A 20251-nucleotide genomic window follows, 5' to 3' on the forward strand; every position below is an offset into this window, starting at 1 on the left:
CGTTTAAAGGGGTTGTAAAGCTTCGTGTTTTTTTCACCTTAATACATCCTGTGCATTAAGGTGAAAAAACATCCGATGCTTACAAGCCCCCCAGCCCCCCGTTTACTTACCTGAGCCGTCAAAAGTCCTGCGTCGTGAACGCGCTGGCTTCTCGGCCAGGCTTCTCGGCTCATTCATTGGATGATTGATAGCAGCGCAGCCATTGGCTCCCACTGCAGTCAATCAAATCAATGACGTGGCGCACCAGGGGGAGGGGCTGAGTCATTTGGCCACCGACTATTACGGGAGCGCACACGCAAGCTAACCCCCTTGGAAGAGCGCTTTCTAGAACTGGGGTTAGCTCTTGTGGGGAGGAGCCAAGATAGCCGCCGAGGGACCCCAGACGACGAGGATCGGGGCCACTCTGTGCAAAACGAACTGCACAGTGAAGGCAAGTATGACATGTTTTTTTGAAAAAAAAAAACCTTTACCTTTACTAACCCTTTAAGAATAAAATATTCAAAAGGAGAAACTTTCACCATTGTGTAACCCTCTCTTACTTCATTATAGCTTGGAAAGTACCCAGCTCTATTTGAAAAATATAGAGCTGGGCAGCCCAAATACCAATATGGATGCATCCGATTCATGAAGCTTTTATAGCACCCTGAAACTTGCCTCTCAATATTTGCCTTGGTTTATTGCGCTGCAATAGGAAGTTAAATGGCTTCTCAAACAAAAGCACCCCCATAGGCCAGGAAAATGGAAATACTGGACTGGTCCCTACAGGCGGTACTGGGAGGAGACAATGTTATCAGAGGGAGGAGGAAGTGGGTAGAGACCCCAGTAATTGAGGTTTCAGCCTCTTGTCCCCTATCCACATCCCTGACAAAGGTGACAAGGGGAAGCAGGGATGAAGTATGCACTGGCAGGATTGCTGGCAGAATAGGGCAGTGTCTAGTGCTGGGAGGTGCAGTAGTAAAGATGCTGGGATTGTTCCCTCTATGCCAACTTTAGAATGTGAATGGAAAGATGTAATAGCTTACATTTTCCTATTCTCTATATTCCACTTACCTTGCAATTCTCACAACATTCTCCATCTGCACATTTGGCTTTATTTTTGAATTTGCAGGTAGCAGCATCACAGCAAGGATTGGTACATTCCTGCAAAACAATCAGCAATATATAGATATGACCAAAGCTAAACACCAACTGTTCCTTCTAGCTATAAAAGTATTAGCAGACCCATGGGCAGTCACACACAGGCCAGACAGATCCATGTTAACCAAAAATTATGGAGCTCTCTACCCTAATCATGGATGCACCCACGCCTACTACTTTTGTGCCATGTAACTTTAATCATATTACCTTCAGTAATTTTTTTTAAATCTTATTAAATCTTCTGCCCTTTTGGATAGTAAAACAATGTTTTTCTGCAAGTAAATCCCTTATACAGCCCACTTCCTCGTTCTTTTCTGGGCATTAGCCTAGGCTTATGATATCATGTGCAGCTCTCTCTCTCTCACTCTGGTGATAGTTTGCCAGGAAGGGAGGGGGGATGAGTCATAAGAGGGCCAATTAGAGCTGCAGAGCTGGAGGTGTGCCTCTGTGTGTCTGTGTAAATCCAGGAAGTGAACAGACAGCAGCTTCCTACCCACAGTTATAATAGTTGCAGCCAGACTCAGTGGAGGGAGATTTCTGCAGCATAATTGGCAAGTACAGAATCACAGTATATATATATATATATATATATATATATATAAAACAATATGCAAAGTGGTTGGAGGGAAGCTTCAGAATGGCAAAGATGTTTTTATTACAAATTATGTGAGCAGACTGCAGTTCCTCTTTTAGGCCTCGTACACACGACCGGATCTGTCCGTTGGGATTTATCCGCGGATCAGTTCCAGCAGACAAATCCGGTCGTGTGTACGGCCTAGCGGACATTTTTCGGCGGAGATTTCTCCAGCATGCTAAGAAATCTATCCGCTGGAAACCTGTCCGTTGGACTGATCCGGTCGTCTGTACAGACTTACCGGATAAGTCCAAGCGATCCCCATCCCTCGCATGCGTCGAAGTGATTCGACGCATGCGTAGAAGTATTTACCTTCCAGGGTCGCGCACGTCGCCGCGTCATCGTCGCGGCGACGGCGCGGCACGTCACCGCATATGTTTTCCGCTGGGATTTTGATCTGATGGTGTGTACAGACCATCAGATCAAAATCGGGAGCAGAAATGTCCGCTGGAAACGGTCCGGCGGACCGTTTCCAACGGATATCCTCTCGTCTGTACGAGGCCTTAGTCAGCCTGTTCATTAGAAGGAAGGGGCATATAGCTGGATTTTTTGGAGACAAAGGATTTTGCAGCACACATTAAGAAGGACCCATACACAAATACACATATGTATACTTAACAAGGAAACCTTATCTCAACTATGTAAATGAACCTTTTTACACAATTTTATATTCTGTATTATACTATGTATCCTGTAGCCATTAGTGAATTTCTTGATAAAACACATTTTAAACTCTTTTTTTACAAGAATTTACTTTTCAACTTGAGTACATCTCACCAATAAAAGGTATTTTTGCAAGTTTACGATATACAAAAAAAGAGAATCACATTTAATACCAACCAGATATTCTACCAGATAATTACCTTTTCATTGCCGCAGTCGCAGTCCTCGCCCAGCTCTGTGAATTTGTTGCCACAAAAAGAAGGGGACTTAATAAACTCTTTTAATGGCTCAGTTTGCATACACGCAGGCATCTGGTCATAAATGAACTCCCGGAAGTTTGTAAGACTGCAGGAACTGAAGAGATAGGGGGTGTTATAGCTGTATGGAGAGAAAATGATGACAATCAGGTCCCTTTAGTAATTTGCTGTCATGGGTGATGCTTGATTTAAAGATGGGCATTCCCCAAAATTAGTGTTACCCCCAACACTAAGAAAAATAAGCGCTCATTCTGCCACCATGCAAACAGGAGAGTGTGTCCTCCAAAATGTACAATGGTACTTACACAAGAACATAAAAAACATATTCCCTGGCTCCCTTGCAACTAAGTGAAGTATACAACAAGGTAGTTCTGAACAGGGATTCTAAAGCCTTCCTTTAGGTAACACTAACACTAGTGGTTGATGTCCCACACTTCAAAATGCACCTCAGAAGCCTTAAAATCCATTGATCGACAGTCAAATTCTCTTGCATTTGATTACTGCCGGCGGTTATAGCCGTTAGAAGCAATCATTGTGCTCCACCGGCCTGGACGCCCCCCACTGGCAGAACACAAAATCGCTGTGGGAGGCATTCCCCCCATCAACACAATGAAGAGCTTTAGCCAAACTTCTCCTTTAAATAGCTCTTGCAGGTCTTGTCCTTTCCCCAGTGTGTGACTGGACAATGAAAAGAGAAGCTAATGAGCTCATCTATCTGTCATTGTGATCTCTCCTCCAATCAGCATACAACGGATTGGCCCTTTTGGTTTCCTCTCCCTCTACCAATTAAAGCTTTGCTGTATAGTGGATTAGAAAAGTCTGACACCAAGTTGTATTCAGGCACTTTAACTGCTTTCCTTAAAGTACACAGGTGCTTTTATCGCTGGAGTTTATATTGGCTTGGGTTTCAGCTTTAAAGTGATCGTAAACCTATGTTTTTTTTTTTTTAAACAACAAACATATCATACTTACCTCTACTGTGCAGTTCGTTTTTGCAAAGTATGGCCCTAACCCCCCATCTTCTGGGGTCCCCCGCGCTCCTCCTCCCATCGGTAAACCCCTTGTGAGAAGCGCGCTAAATAGGTTCCTTTAAGCTGGTGCATTGTTGGTTCACTTACATTTTCCTTCGATTTCCATTCTAAACGTTTTTTTCTTTGTCTGAATTTCTCACATCCTGTTCCTCCTCAGTAAGCTTGCCCACATCATCCGAGCCGTTCTGGCTGGGGGCTAGTCAGCGTGCTCGCCCCCTCCCTTGGGTTCACAGCGTCTCCGCACAGGGATGTAGTCCAAAGGGAGGAGGCAAGCACGCTGACTATCCCCCAGCCAGAACGGCTCGGATGATGGGACAAGCTTACTGAGGAACAGGAAATGAGAAATTCAGACAAAGAAAAAAAACATTTAGAAGGGAAATCAAAGGAAAAGGTAAGTGAACCAGAAATACACTAGCTTAAAGGAACCAATTTAGGAAATAAAAAAACAAGCCTTTACAAGTTAATGTGAAAAAACATGATGGTTTACAACCCCTTTAAGTGGCACAGTGAGTGATGTTGAAATATTATCCTTAGCAAACAATCAAATTTGCACATTTGTTTCCTGATCGTTATAGAAAAAAAAAATGGATAGATGAAAATTAGATTTTGTGCTTCTGGAAGAGATTGATGAGTTTGTAAGAAATACTGCATGGAGTACATGAACCCACCTCAGAACGGGCGACATGATACAGGAATCAGCAGAACAATCACAGGTGCGGGTGTCATGATTCATCCCCAGGTTGTGTCCCATTTCATGGGCAATTGTGGCACCGACAGATATGGCGGCGTTGCTGTGATCCTGGAAGCAAATGAGAGAATAAAAACAGGAAACATTTAAGAAGAGTAAGAAGATGGAACTTGGGACAATCTTAAAGTCTATGCAAACCCTTAGACCGCGTACACACGGTCGTTCCAAACCGATGAGAATGGTCCGACGGGCCATTTCCATCGGTTCACAGCTGAAGTGGCCTGATGGTCTGATGTGCGTACACACCATCGTTCCAAAAACCGATCGGGTCAGAACGCGGTGACGTCAAACACACGACGTGCTGAATAAAACGAAGTTCAAGGCTTCCAAGCATGCGTCGACTTGATTCTGAGCATGTGCAGGTTTTGAACCGATGCTTTCTGTACTAACCAGCGGTTTGGACCGATCGGGCAGCGGTCCATCGGGTCGATTTTAAAGCAAGTTTTAACATTTTGGACCGAAGGACAATACACCGATGGGCTATACACATGGTCTGGACCGATGAAACTGAACCTCAGTCCATTCTCATGGTTTTGTCCGACCGTGTGTATGCGGCCTTAGAGCCGGTTCACACTGGGGCAGCACGAATTGCTGAGCGACACTGCAAGGCGATCTGCCCACGACTTCAGAGGCGACTTGCAAAATGACTTCTGTATTGAAGTCAATGCAAGTCGCCCTGAAGTCGTCCCAAAATAGTACAGGAACCTTTTTTCTAAGTTGGAGCGACTTGAGTCGCTCCTATTAGAATGGTTCTATTGTGCAGAACGGAGCGCGACTTGTCAGGCGGCTCCGGCTAAGTCACCTGACGAGTCACACCTGTGTGAACCGGCTCTAATAATCAACTTTTTTTTATTTGCTCCCTTTTGTTTTGTTAATTTTTTTTACCATTGATTGAGTTTTGTTATATCTGTTTTTTCTGTTGAACGTGTCAGAAATTCAGAGCGGTTTCTAGCCTGTGCAATTGCAAAGAGATTTAGCCCTCCCAGTTCTTATCTATTAATTCCTATGTTTTGAAGATGAATACAATGGTTACATAGTTTAGCTAAAAAAAAAAAAAAAAAAACTGGGCAGAGCTGACACAATGCTGTGTTGTCAGCCTACAAAATGTATTGTAGAAATGTACTGCATTTTTTTTTTTTTTTTGCTTTCACATATGCTTTAATGGACAGTGAATGACAGTATCACTATCTTCGCTTTCTGAACCAATCAGGGCAGACTTAAATATTAGGTCACGTACACATAGGGGTTAATTTATTAAAACTGGAGTGTGCAAAATCTGGCGCAGCTGTGTATGGTAGCCAATCATCTTCTGACTTTGGCTGGGTTCACACTACTACACTACTTTGATCCTACTTTGCTCTGCTACATTGGTCCTACATTTATCCTACATTGGTCCTACATCCATCCTACTTTCATGAACAGGATACTACTTTGGTCCGACTTCAATGATATTCAATGGGCCTGAAGTAGGATCAATGTAGGACCAAAAGTAGTACAGGGAGCATTTTCAAAGTCGGACCGACTTGTGTAGGACGCTACAAGACGCTCTCATAGGGGAACATTGAACACAGAGCAAAGTAGGATGAAAGTAGTGTAGTAGTGTGAACCCAGCCTTCAGCTTGTTCAATTAAGCTTTGACAAAAAAAAAATGGAAGCTGATTGGTTTCTATGCCAATCTGCACCAGATTTTGCACTCTCCAGTTTTAGTCATTCAACCCCACTGCTGTTTTCAATGACTACAACTGTCAATACACAATGGAAAAAAGGAAAAGCTGCGCTAGTGAAAATAGGTGGTGAGCTAGCTGAGCCAGCACGATGGACAATATATAATAAGGGTCATAGGACCCAAGTACAAAAGTATAAATGAAAGTGAATGGATATCAATCTATATGCTATATATAAACCAGTCAATGAAAAGTTGATGTAGTGATATAGTGAACCGCCATAAAGTTCATAAATGTAAAGAAAAAAAAAAAGATAAATAATCTCCAAAGTGCAAATTGATCCACAGCATCCAGAAAGGAGTGATGCTGATGATCAATTTGCACTTTGGATATTATTTAGCACTTTGGATTCCCTTTTTCCTCATCTTATTTAGTGTTTGTATAACATTTTTAGTTGCCGCATGATGTTTTTTTATGAATGAGCGAAGTATATATTTTTTGATATTGTCGATACACAATGGCACATATTTAATTTAAGGCCTTATTTACACTGGCACTCCTGTGTTTAGAAAAGTAACTTGGGCAATATAAAAATGCAAATCTAGCTCCGATGCATGAGGCTGTGGCATTTAGCTGCAGGCAATGGGCAGGTGCCCCATCCACCCCTGCTGCCTGCAACCTGCCAAACTCCATGAGAGGTAGACAGCTGTTGTTGCTGGATGGTGGAGGTAGCAGTATGAACATTTAGGGCAATATGTGCCCAGGCACGAATGCCTGAAACACAAAAGGTCTCAAGAAGTCTTTTGCGGGCATTTGTCCCTGAACTCATACTGTCCTAAATGTTCGTATTACTAGATGCACTGTCCAGCCCCAACAACTGTCAGCATCTCATAGAATTTGACACGCTACCAGCTCCAGTGCTAGACAATGCACATGTGCCCTCCTCCTGCAACTAAACACCAGGGGCCAGATTCGCGTAGGAGAGCGTATCTTTATTTGGGCGTAGCGTATCCTATTTACGCTACGCCGCCGCAACTTAGACAGGCAAGTGCAGTATTCACAAAGCACTTGCTCCGTAAGTTGCGGCGGCGTAGCGTAAATCGGCCGGCGTAAGCCCACGTAATTCAAATGTGGAAGAGGTGGGCGTGTTTTATTAAAATGAGCCGTGACCCCACGTAAATGACGCGCCGATCGTACGGCGCATGCGTGCGCGTGCTCAGTATCACGTTGAATTTACGCCCTAAGATACGCCAGACCCAATGCCTGTGACGTGAACGTAACCTACGCACAGCCCCATTCACGTACGACTTATGTAAACAACGTAAAAAGATACGCTTGCCGACGTCCATACTTTGCATTAGCTGCGCCTCATATAGCAGGGGTAACTTTACGCCGGACGTAAGCCTAACGTAAACGGTGTAGCGGGCACAAGTACGTTCGTGAATCGGTGTATCTACCTAATTTACATATTCAACGCGTAAATCTAGGGAAGCGCCCCTTGTGGCCAGCGTAAATATGCACCCAAGATACGACGACGTAGGAGACTTACGCCGCTCGTATCTTGGCCAAATCTATGCGTAACTGATTCTAAGAATCAGGTGCATAGATACGACGGCTCGCATTCGGACTTACGACGGCGTACGTGGAGATACGCCGTCTTAAGTCCTTTAAGAATCTGGCCCCAGGGCTCCATGTATCGGGGCTAAAAGCACAGTGGGCACAGGGCCTTATGTCTGCCTGATTGCTTTTTCTTGTGTTTAGATGTTCTTACTTAAAAACAGATTGAGCTCTGGTTCACATTGATGCTACTTTGAACTTGACTTGAAGTAACGCAATTTCAAAGTAGCAAGGTCAGCGCGATTTCAGGTACTACTTAATGGACATCTGTGTGGCTTCATACACAGATGTCTATTAAATTAGCACCTGAAATCGGAAAAAGTAGTGCAGGAACTACTTTTGCAAATCGATGCGGCGCTGCAAAATCGGTGTCGCACCGATTGGAACAGTGCCATTGCCTCCAATAGGATACAGCTTGTCATGCGATTTGATCTCTTAAATCGCATGACAAATCGCTCCAATGTGAACCTAGGCTTAGTTGCATTTAGTCACATGTACATGTGTTTATCTGCATGTACACACATTTGTTATTGGAGCCTGGACTCACAGAATTCTATTTTCTCTTCATGCAGCTAAACGAAACGCACAATGTAAAATGGCACCAATGAAGAATCATTACATGCATTTACAGTATATGAATTTAGAAATATCCTCTAAATGCAGGTTTGACATTACAGTGTGAATGAGGACCAATAATTTTAGCACATGCAGCCATGGTCCGGGTACACATCATTAATGTGTGGCAGTAAATCAAAGCCATACTGCTCTCAGTGTATATTGTGGTGAGCTCAAACCACCAGTATAAGGCCAAAATACTGGCCACATTCCGTTTTTATCCAGCTTAAAGAATACAATTTAAATATCAGCTTACCTGAATGACACCACAAGAATGGGATTCAGAACATATAGTACCCACAAAAGCCAAACCAACTGTGGCGCCATCAAAATCTGTGCTCCTGCAAACCCAAACAGGCCAATTTTTAATATGAAATGTATTTAACAATACTTAAATTTCACACATTCAGATTAATCTATTCAACAAAGGTCTAATACTCTATATATGATGCTTTCCAAAGAATACAGGCTACCATAGAATCCCCAACCATTTTTTTCTGGAAAGTTGCCTATTCCTGTCTCTCTACCTGAGGGAATCCACATCTGGAAGCCTGAGATTTAGGAAAGCCTGTGTGCCACTCTGCAATGCAGGAACTCTCCTGTGGAACATGCAAAGAACTACTGGAAAGTGGACTTTTACTTTAAAGCTGAACTGTGGGCACATAAACTCATTCAGATATATTCCTCAGTAGCCACAAAGAATAAATATATACTTTGGGGCAGATCCACAAAAGGATTACGCCGGCGTATCTATTGATACGCCGGCGTAATTTAAAAATTCCCACGTCGTATCTTTGTTTTGAATCTATAAAACAAGATCCGACGGCATCTCGGGTCGATCCGACAGGCGTACGTCTTAGTACGCCGTCGGATCTTAGGTGCATTTTTTCCGCCGGCCGCTAGGTGGCGTTTCTGTCGAAGTCCGCGTCGAGTATGCAAATTAGCTAGTTACGGCGATCCACGAACGTACTTCCGGCCGGCGCATTTTTTTACGTCGTTTGCGTTCAGCTTTTTCCGGCGTATAGTTAAAGCTGCTATTATGAGGCGTACTCAATGTTAAGTATGGCCGTCGTTCCCGCGTACAATTTTGAATTTTTTACGTCGTTTGCGTAAGTCGTTCGCGAATAGGAATTTGCGTAGAATGACATCACCGTCATAAGCATTGGCTGGTTCCGGTTTAATTTTGAGCATGCGCACTGGGATACCCCCACAGACTGCGCATGCGTAGTTTACATCGGGTCACAACGTATTTACATAAAACACGCCCCCATTACATCCATTTGAATTCCGCACCCTTACGCCACCAGAGATACACTACGCCGCCATAACTTACAGCGCAAATTCTTTCAGGATTCGAAATAAAATAAGTTACGGCGGCGTAGTGTATATAAGATACGCTGCGCCCGGCGGAAGATTACGCGCAGGTACGTGGATCTGCCCCTTTGTGTGCACAAAATGCCTTGTACAATTAGCAGTGATATCATTACTGTGCTGTACATAGACTGTGCAGGCAGCAGAGCTGTGGGAGGGGGCCCAGCAGGCCCCACCCACTACAGACTGCCTGCAGAAAAGAGGGGCGGAGACAAGACCAGTCACCCTACACAAGGAGAGAGCAGCAGTGCAAGGTCTTTATAACAAGAAGCTCCTGTACAAAATTTCACACTAGATTACTGCACAGATCTTGAAGATATACACAATCCAAGATTCAAGTAAGAATACACATTGGGGGGAATCTACTAAAACTGAAGTGTGCAAAATCTGGTGCAGCTGTGCATAGAAACTTCTAGATTTTATTGTCAAAGCTTAATTGAAGAAGTTGAAGTTAGATGCTGATTGGCTACCATGCACAGTTTTAGTAAATCTCCCCCATTGCCCTTGTATTTGGACAATATTTGCCTATCCTGGAGTTCAGTTTTAAGCTGGTCATTCATTTGTACTTGGTTGTTACTTTATAGTATGAAGAATGAAAGAATTCCCCATGACATATCTATATTTCCATTTTTGCTCTGTTTATGCCGTAAAAGAAAAAATCTAACTCCTGGTCACATATTGCTTAAAACTTTCTTCCGAAATTGATGTACTATGATTGTTTCCACCAAAACAACGAAGGCATTTTTAAAAATTTTGCATTGATAACTATACAAAACAGGTACACTTTATCACAAAACGTCCTTCTAGCTGTGAATCCTTTAATGGTCAGATGTAGCTTTGCTCCAATTTAATGGGACCCTGTTGCTTCCGAAAAGCATTAAAGTGGATGTAAACCAGATTCATGAAATTTGAGCTGGGCACATAAATCCTGCAGTATTTTGTTATCTCTTTTTAATGAGCTAAGTCTTATAGCTCTCTTCTGAACGGTTCCTCTGTTATCAGCCTGAGAACTCCGGACATATTTTTTGACTTTTTAGACAAAAGCAGCCTGAATCTTTTGTCAAATGAGGTTGCTAAAATAGAGTAGCAGAGAGCAGCTCCTATTACAAAACAGCTCTGAGAGTCTCTGCCTATGATGAGAGGGGGTGTGTGCCTTTCCTCCAATCAGCAATTTTAGCTTTCTTGGCTGTATGCCCAGACATCACACTCTGTGTTAACCAGGAAAAGAAAATCTCCTAACAAAATCTGAACTTTCTAAACAGTATATAAATGTGAAGACAGCAGATATACATATAAAACCTATGTAGGGAGATTTGGTTAATCTCTGTGTATCACCTGAGGCTGTTCACTTCACTGGGTGTATGGAGGGTTTACATCCACTTTAAATAAAGTCTGTCCTATAAAAACAGTATTTTCCTGTCCTTCTGCCTACTATGCTGATGTAGCGCTACCCCCGCAGAAGCCGCTGGTTTGTTTGTGGGATCGGCGTATTGAGTTACCTTGCAGGGTGTCTAGGGGTGATGCTAGTGAGTTGAGGCAATGAGCGAAGGTCCAGTCATCAATTGGATTTTTTCAATGCTTTATTCCAAGGCCCAACATGGCCAACATCAACATAAGACAAGATAGGAAAGGTTGATGAAGCATAAGAGCAACTTTAGTATCAGGCCTTGGATATGAAAAGAGCAGCCCTGCTCTTTGTAACAATGAGATCAGTTCGTCGCCACTCTAGCCAGAGTGGGTAAAGTGCCTCCGGACAGACTTCTGTCACAAGCCTGGCAGCCGAAGTGTCACTTGTGAATCGCTGGGGGGAACAGACCTCTGCCACAGGCCTGACTCTGGACCTCTGCCACAGGCCTAGCGATTCAGGGTGCAATAATTGGATTGAGCAAATCCTCCCAGTAAATTTCAGTTAAGGTCACCGGTTGACAGCTGCAATATACCTGTCAGTATCATGGTGACCAGATCCCTGATGGTTCGTTCAGGCCTCCTGGATAACCTCTCTCTGGGTTCTCCCTGATCCGATTCCCCACCGCACAGCTCTCAGCTTAGGATCCTCTCAGCAAAAGTTGGGACCCAGCAAGTCGCTGGGGCCCCTTTCATCATCAGGATGAAGCTCCGCATGGTGCGCAATTCCGGGCAGGTAGGCCATGGTGGCGGGGTCCATGGATGCGCGCACCCTGAAGGTGGATGCCACACCTGGAACTCGGACCCCACGAAGAGAACACAAATCAATGGCATCTGCCACAGATATACCTCTCCCCAGCATGCCCAGCGAGGGAAAAACTCCTCTAATTGGCTGCTGGGGAAAAGTGGCTCTGCCAGAACCTCTCTAGCGCCAACTGTCGCCCAGGGGTGGGATCGCACCCCTGGAACGCAGACTGACCTATAGGACAGTTCCGGAATGACAGCAGCCTAAATTTAGTAAATCGTGAATGGGAGCAAACTTAACTCTCCCATTCCTCACTAACTTTAGCGTAGTGCCCATACTGAAAGTAAGGGGGCGCTACACTGATGTTTACTTTCTACCGTTGGCAAAGAAATTTCTGCATCTGGCACACTTTAAGGCGTGTTTGATGCCCGTCTCACCTGCTGCACACTGTGGTTCCTTCTGCAGGCCACTATGTCCTGCATGGCTTTAGGGGTGGAAGAAAGAACCACAGAGCTCAGAGGGGGATGCAATGTCAGATTCAGAAGATGTATCAGATGCCGGAGTTTCTCCAGTCTGCAGTAGCTCTGCAACAATGCGAAGGTTGGTGGCTTGGGCAACAGGACAGATAAGTATTAACGTATGCCCAGAGGCTGTATATGTAACCCTTTTTTCACATGAAACCTCAATTAATAATATTTTTTTTAAAGTAAAAAAGTATTAATGTTGTTCTTTTACATTCAGGGCTTTGTTTTAAAGACTTTTTGGAAGCGAGTTGGTCACTTTAAAATATTCTCTATATCCAAAACTTTTTATAGTATGGTACACAATGATGGGGTGCTTACGTCACAAACTGGGCATTGTCATGATACTGTCTTGGGAGCAAAACTTGCTTTCTCCATGTACAGAACCGGTCAAGATCGATGGAGGCTGAGGTTGCGACTTCAAACAAATCCGCTTTATTCCAGAATTCTATCCCAACGAGCGCCACAAATGTTCCCATTGGCTTATACACCTAGAAGAGAGTGAGTAAAAGTTTTGTTATACCTGTACTAAACTCATATTTACAATACGGGCTCATACACATGGACAGTGAGAGGCACAAATGTCCTCTAGTGTACAGCTCTCAGTGTTTTCCCCATGCATGGTCAGCCGCAGGTGGGTGCCAGACAAAGAAGTACATTGTATTGGTGTAAACACTGATGCTCTTTTGCATTGGTGATTAGCTACGCAAATAAACTTTAAAAAGTGCGCTAAACCATAAAACAATCAAAACACATAGTGCAAATTTCTGTAAATAAATACATAAATAAACATAGTGCAATTTTACATGAATTGATACAACAAAATAACGAAACCATATTAGTGTCCATTTGATGTATTCCCCACAAAGTGTGCAAATTTCTACTCTAAAAGGCTCCTTTACGCTTCAAGTGTGTGTGTAAAAACATGCGTTGAGTAAGTTACATTTTTACCATCCCCCCATTGCCCATCTTAGGCTACATAGGCAATGGGTGGGCATTTATACGTGCTACAGCCATGACATATGTACACTGCCATCCGTGCAAAGCTATGTGGCAAAAATGATCCCCTCCATCATGTTCAGTGGGCAGTACTGTAGCCAAACATGGCCCATTCAGACGAATGTGACTGTGCTTTACCCACCCTACACTGTGGCACAGCATTACTGGGGTCAAAACAGTCAGTGAGGAGGTGACACATAAATATAGGTGCATGCCTGTTGTCCCTAATGGTAAATCTGGCCCTGATTTTAGCTGTAGCTGCAATAAACATACATTTAATTTTGACTGGCATGATTGTTCTCATTAACTACATCAGTACAGACTTCTGTACAGTACACTATAATTGAAAGACTGCAACATGTCTACAGTCTGTAAGAACTCTATAGGAACGTGGACTTACCTCATTGACATAATTCATCATCTGAAAAAATCTTTGTTTGATGACTTCACTGCTTTTGTTATATTTCTCACACTAAAGGGAAATAAGACACAAAAAAAATTTGCATTTAGTGCCCCCTACTGTTCTTTTGTAAGTACTACATACAGAATAATCGGCATCTCTGTATTATGCAAAATCGTTGACATTTCCAAAATATCGAAAGACTGAACTGGAAATAAATAAATAGTGTTCTTGCATTTACAGTATGCTACTCAAAATATTCATTTATAAAATCTGAACTGTTAAGACACTTTTCGTTTTAGTTCTCTAGTTTTTCATAAAGTGTATGTAAACCCCAACATTGAGCTTCTCTAATGTGTTACCATCTACAATTGTGTATATTTAAAGTGGAACTCTTTACCCATAACAACTTGATAAAAAAAATTAGGTTCTTTAGCAAGTTCTTATGGGTAAAGTTCCACTTTACACACACATTATTTATATATATATATATATATATATATATATATATATATATATATATATATATATATATATATATATATAGACAGTGTATTACTGGATTTTAAACAGTATAAACAGTATAGACACTTATTGTTAATGTTTTAGATATACCTGAAAAAGGGGCCAGTGATCTAGCAGGACTTCATTTTCTGACTAAAGTTCCACTTTTAGGCACAGTTCACACTAGATGCGGTGCATATTCACAGACAGTGAATTCGCTGCAAATCCGCACTGCATCTAAATTGAAAACGTATTGCGGAGTGTATGTTAATGACACTCAGCAATCAGTTTGCAAAACACAGCTCAATTTGCAGAATTGGATCGCATGCGATCCGATTCTGGTGCGGACCAAAAAAAAAAAAAGGGGTCCGAATGTGATGCAAATTCAGCCATACGTTCGCAGTTCGTATGGCTGAATTTGCATCGCACAGACATTGCATGTGAACTACACAGCAATGCGGTGCGAATCACATGCAAGTTCTTTAATCACATTAGTGCGAACTGGGCCCAAGTGTTTTCATAGATTCACCTATAAGTGTTATGCATGCAAACGATTCAAAACTCCAAGGAGAAGTTCTACACGTACAGTAGATGACCTTGTATGGCACTCCATCATATGCAGGAGCACATTATACTTACCATTGCTTTATCTGCCACAAGGTATAGCTTGACATACTTTTGAGAATTCATGAATTTTTGCTTCTGCAGAGAATGAAAGGAAATAAAATATAAGGATAGCGCAATGTAATGTAAGGGAACATTTATACAACTATGTGAGCAGCTCACATTAGGCCTCACAGTTTGAATGGTTTAGACCAGGGCTGTCCAACCTTTTGACCTGGAATTTTTTAAATAACATTTTATATTTTGTAATAAGTAGAGTTCCACTCTAAAAACAAAAAATGCAAATAGGGTTTTCTTCCGTCTGCACAATCGGATTATTGCGGAGGCGGACGAGATCGGGTGTCATCGGATGTTCATCCGCTGACATCGGCGATCTCATAGGGACCAATGTATTCCCCTTTTTTCATCTGCAAACGAGTGGATGAAAAAGCGGGCATACGGTCCGCACGTGTGAAAGGGGACTAAGGCATGATTGTGTAGAGTGGGATATTTTTTTTGGAAGATAAAAACGTATAAAAGTCCAGTAAAGAGATACTGTCAACATTTTCTTTGGCTGCATGTGTTCAATAAGTGTAAACACATTTTTACAAAAAAAATAAAAATAAACATTGTTAAAGTAAGCTTGCAGTTTTGTGTTGGGGCACATGCGGCCTGTGAGCCACAAGTTGGACACCCCTGGTTTAGACAAAATCTGAAAAAAAAAAAAAAAACAGCCACACATGATGTGTGATCAGGATCCTGCTAGTCAGATCATTGTGATCGAATGGTTTTGTTGATAAACAGAAACCTAACTTTGTTTAGAAAGGAAGCCATGTGACTTACACCTACCACAATTTTACTTTTTAGGTGTACTTGATGTGCACCTAGAAAGCAACCGTTTCCTAAAACAGTCAGGGTCGAATAAAAAAAATTATTAGTTTAAAATTAAAAAATAAATCACTTACCCATTTCGATTAAAGGTTATGTTTCTGCTCCTCGATATCTAATGTCCCCTTTCCAGCCAACAAGGCGCTGTTTTTTGGCATAAAGCCTCGTACACACGACCGAGGAACTCGACGGGCGAAACACATTGTTTTCCTCGTTGAGTTTCTTGTTAGGCTGTCGAGGAACTCGACAAGGCAAGTTTCTCCATTCCCGTTGAGGAAAAAGAAGACATGCTCTCTTTTTGGCTCGGCGGGATCCCTGACAGTTTCCTCGTCGAAAAATGTACACACGACCGGTTTCCTCGGCAAAAAAAAAATCCCAGCAAGTTTCTTGCTGGTTTTTGCCGAGAAACTCGGTCGTGTGTACGAGGTCTAAGAGTATGGCCAGGATAGTTGCAAGAACCTCCCCTGAACTTCAGGAGCCATTTAATACCCAGTGTACCTTTTAAAACCACCTTAATTTCACCAACCTAATTGACCCCAATACATTTTTGCCAAAAATGGTCAAATTGTACAGATTTATGCTAACATTTCAGCAAAGCAAAAATTCTCAATTTCACTCAACCCTTCCTCTGTAAGCTGTCACTTCTCATAGTAGATGTATGTGACGGTATTTATTAATTTTGCATGCTTTTGCTCTTTACTACAAACTATTCAATTTTACAGGATGATAGGATGCCACACCTCAGCATTGTTACCCGATCGGGAAGATTTAAAAACCCGTCCCTCTGTCCAAGTTGTATTGGTTACACCACAGGTTTTGGGGGTCTCTTTTTCTTCATATATAACATGTCCTCCATCGTCTGTCTGATTGAGAGGTTCAATTAAAAATCGGCGATTACGAGTATGAATGGCACCACTGAAATTATAGTAAAAGAAATTTGATTATTTTTAAAAGGTATTCCTGTCCATATGCTTCTATCTGCCCCCCTTCTTTTGTTTTATTCCCCTTGGTTAGGCTTTGGGTAGTCAAGCATTTTTATGTTCCTCGCCAGCAGTAACTGAGCTCTAAAACAGGCATTTGCTTCCTCTGTAGCAATTTATCCACTAAGTTCACAGCAGCACAGAAGTAATTAATTTTCTCAGCAGCAAAGCTTACCCTGCTCCACCCTCCTGAGGAATATGCTTTGTGTTTAGATTAAAGATTAGAAGGGTGGAATTATACTTGGTCACTGTAGGAAGAGGGAGCAGGGGAGCCGAGTTGGCTCATACAAAGACTTCAGTGCTTCCAGGGTGAACGCATTGCACAGAACCTGCAACTACAGAAGTCATATACTGCTAGTTATGAATGTACACTACTTAAATGTCCACAGCAATTTCACAAAAGTTTTTTGGGTTTTAAAATTATTAAACAATGGAAGAAAGTATAGATCTTAGTGCACTTGTCAAATCGAAAGAAATTAAGACGTACAAAGCATGGAAAATAAAAAACAAACAGAAACTATAAAACAGAGGTCATTACAGCTTAGGATTGCAATTCAAGTTTATCGGGGTAGACTAAAAAAAATAACATACACCCATGCAGGGATTCTTCTTGGATGGATCACGGAACAAATGTGTATTAATTGGAAGGGGATTTTTTTATTGGACTAATAGAACTGCACAGTATACCAGTGGAGAGAGGAGAAAAGAAAAAAAAAATTAGAAAGAAGGGTGAAGAAAGAAGGATATATAAAAAGGTGGGAATTGCTGATAATGAGGGGGAATTGACAGGGGAAATCCATGGGATCCAGCTGGGCATTTAATTAAATATAAGCTGTACAGTGCAGCTACAGATAAAGGAGGGAATGATCGAGGTTCACATGGATATTGTACTCCAGTCATAAAGTTAAGATCTTGAGTAAGGGTGAGCGTGTGTATGTATATCACATGCCATAATGCCCATCATTCTGTGTTTCACTTCTGAAAAATTTATAGTGGGTGGTTTCCATGCTTAAGCAAGTGTTTACCTAACTGCCAAGAATGCAAACTCCATCAACTTCCACACACATTTAGGGAGATCTGGATTGACCTGTGTAATAGGGTATTTTCAGGGATTACGAGCAAGAGTAATGTTCAAGACAGTTCTGAGAATGTTGTATACACATATCCAGAAGCGAGTGGCCTTGGGACAGTGCCATCAAATGTATAGAAAGGCATCTTGCTCTCTATAACCTTGTAAACAGGTTGGGGAAATGCTAGGAACAAATTGGTTATAGAATCTGGTATCATATACCAGCAAGAAAGCAACTTATTATGCATTTTCTTGGGTCAGCATATGAAGTGAGCATTTCAAGGTCGCTGTCCAATTTGTTTTCCAATCTGCCTGTTCAAGGGTTTCTCCTAAATGCTTTTTCCCCCACTTATCCACATACAGAAACTTAGCTAAGCCGATACATATAAAGTTGAGGTCAGGCCCATAGAGTTGGGTACTTTAAGACGGCAGTCCCCAAAGAATGTTAGGCATATCAGACATTCTGTTGAAGGTCCACAGTTATACTCAAACCCACTGTTTGCTTACAATGGTTGCTTGATGATGTACTACATGATGATGGTCATCAAAATTCCCTCTTCCTAATTTGTTGGTGGCTGACATAGAAAATAGAAAAAAAGTACAAGGGCATTTCCGATTATGTACGGTTTTGAGGTATAGATTTGTGTTACATTATGGGGGGGGGGGGGGAATAGTATGACAACATTGTCATCCCACACAGGCAGTAAGAGAAAAGGTAGTAGGTAGATACCTTGAGTTTGCTCATAAAGTACACAGAAACATTATTAATCTATGTCATCATTTGTAATCCTCTACACCTGACATACTTGAGGTCAGTGCTCTTTTAAAATTAATTGGTTTCCGCTTTTCTTGGACTTATTGTGCAATACATTAATAAAGTGGAACTAATCATAAAAGCGCTATAATGTGCAGCGGTCAGTTGTATCCAAACAAAATATAAGAACAGAAAACAGACTTGAGACGCTAATGTTTGCTCTAATAAAAGATAATTATTTGTAATTGTAAGAGGCACAGAGCATGGAAGCCAATTAAAGCCGGATAGAATTATCTATGTGTTTTCTAACATCTTACCGAAGTCCATCACATGTACAGATAATGGCTCGAGAATCAACATCCTGCTTTATAAATCCCTGGTAGCAGCAGTGATCCTGCAAGAGATCAAGAGATTTAATAAGACATTTAAGGTCTTTAGAAAACCATAATGTGATAAATATGTGGCAGGCAAAAACTATGAACCTCCCTGGCAGTCTGATTATTTCAGTATTTTTTATGTCAAAGCGGTACAATTGTTTTGCATGGAAATTTGTTGTTTTATACTGTAGGCCTGTACTTCTTAGGAATAACTCATATAAATCTGTCCAAACAAGAGTCTAGAAGTAATCCTGGGTATGATAATGTTTGAAACACGAAATCATAAATTATAATAAGTAATTCAAAAAATATTCTAATAATAATACATTTTACTTAATAATGTAATCAAACCAAAAACACTGACATTTGTATAAACAAGGGTGCAGTATTACTAGTCACTGCATATTGGTTTAGTAAACATCCCGGGTATGAAAATTTTTGAAACAATGTCACAATCGGGACAATGGAACATGGTTTCCGTTCGGATTTTCTTTCCACTATCATCTCGCATCAAGCAACAAACCACACACCTCTTCGTATGTGCTGACTTTTTCTCGTTTGGTGGGATGTAGTCCATAAAGTGATGGCTAGTCAGGCGTTCTGGGTTGACAACGCCAACAGCATGACGTCCAGCTCCATTCACAGCCATTGATGGTGTTTGGTGGTTCACAAAGATCTGTTCAGCGGGAGGACATTGGGGGATCGTAGGGACAAGGTAAGTAACAGTACAGGGTTACTACGGTGTAATCCCGAGTGTGGCTTGGGGTTACCGCTTTTGGTACTGAAAATTAACCCCGAGTCACACTCGGGATTACCACCAGGGAGGTATATGGGTACACACAAGTACGCTGTAATTCGGGACAACAATCCTTATATTAGTGGTTAGAATTTTGGAAAAAACATGGTTCATACCATATTATATGTGTGCCCAGCGCTGTCTAAATATATGTATCTTTTATATTAATATAATCCTCAAGCTAAATACAATAGGTGCCTGCATCAACCACCTGGAAGGATTTGGACTTCAACAACTTATACACGGACCAACGCATGTTTCAGGTCACACACTCGACCTAATTTTCAGACAAAATCTGAAAATTAACATTGTGGGAAATGAACCTTTGCCATGGACAGACCACCATGCAATCAGCTTCATAATCCCCAGAACTCCATTAGTCAGGAAAGTACCCAAGCCGGTGACAATACACTGGGCTAGATCTCAGAGGAAGCTCCACTCGGAACTCTTCAGATCTACCCTGGGAAACCGAAT

General features: G+C 41.9%; 1 protein-coding gene across 1 annotated transcript in view; it reads right to left on the bottom strand.

Moving 5' to 3' along the window:
* LOC120933099 (zinc metalloproteinase-disintegrin-like VLAIP-B) overlaps positions 1-20251 on the bottom strand; it is an 89808-nt gene that overhangs the window by 26793 nt on the left and 42764 nt on the right. Inside the window, exons 5-13 of the mRNA XM_040346098.1 lie at positions 18922-18998; positions 16542-16716; positions 14950-15012; positions 13807-13878; positions 12729-12898; positions 8623-8707; positions 4391-4521; positions 2635-2812; positions 1051-1140 (exon numbers count right to left, since the gene is read on the bottom strand). Of these exons, the coding sequence (XP_040202032.1) occupies positions 1051-1140; positions 2635-2812; positions 4391-4521; positions 8623-8707; positions 12729-12898; positions 13807-13878; positions 14950-15012; positions 16542-16716; positions 18922-18998 (1041 nt within the window). The remainder of the gene's footprint in view (positions 1-1050; positions 1141-2634; positions 2813-4390; positions 4522-8622; positions 8708-12728; positions 12899-13806; positions 13879-14949; positions 15013-16541; positions 16717-18921; positions 18999-20251) is intronic.

Source organism: Rana temporaria, chromosome 3, assembly GCF_905171775.1.
Source record: "Rana temporaria chromosome 3, aRanTem1.1, whole genome shotgun sequence".
Classification (NCBI taxonomy): Eukaryota; Metazoa; Chordata; class Amphibia; order Anura; family Ranidae; genus Rana; species Rana temporaria.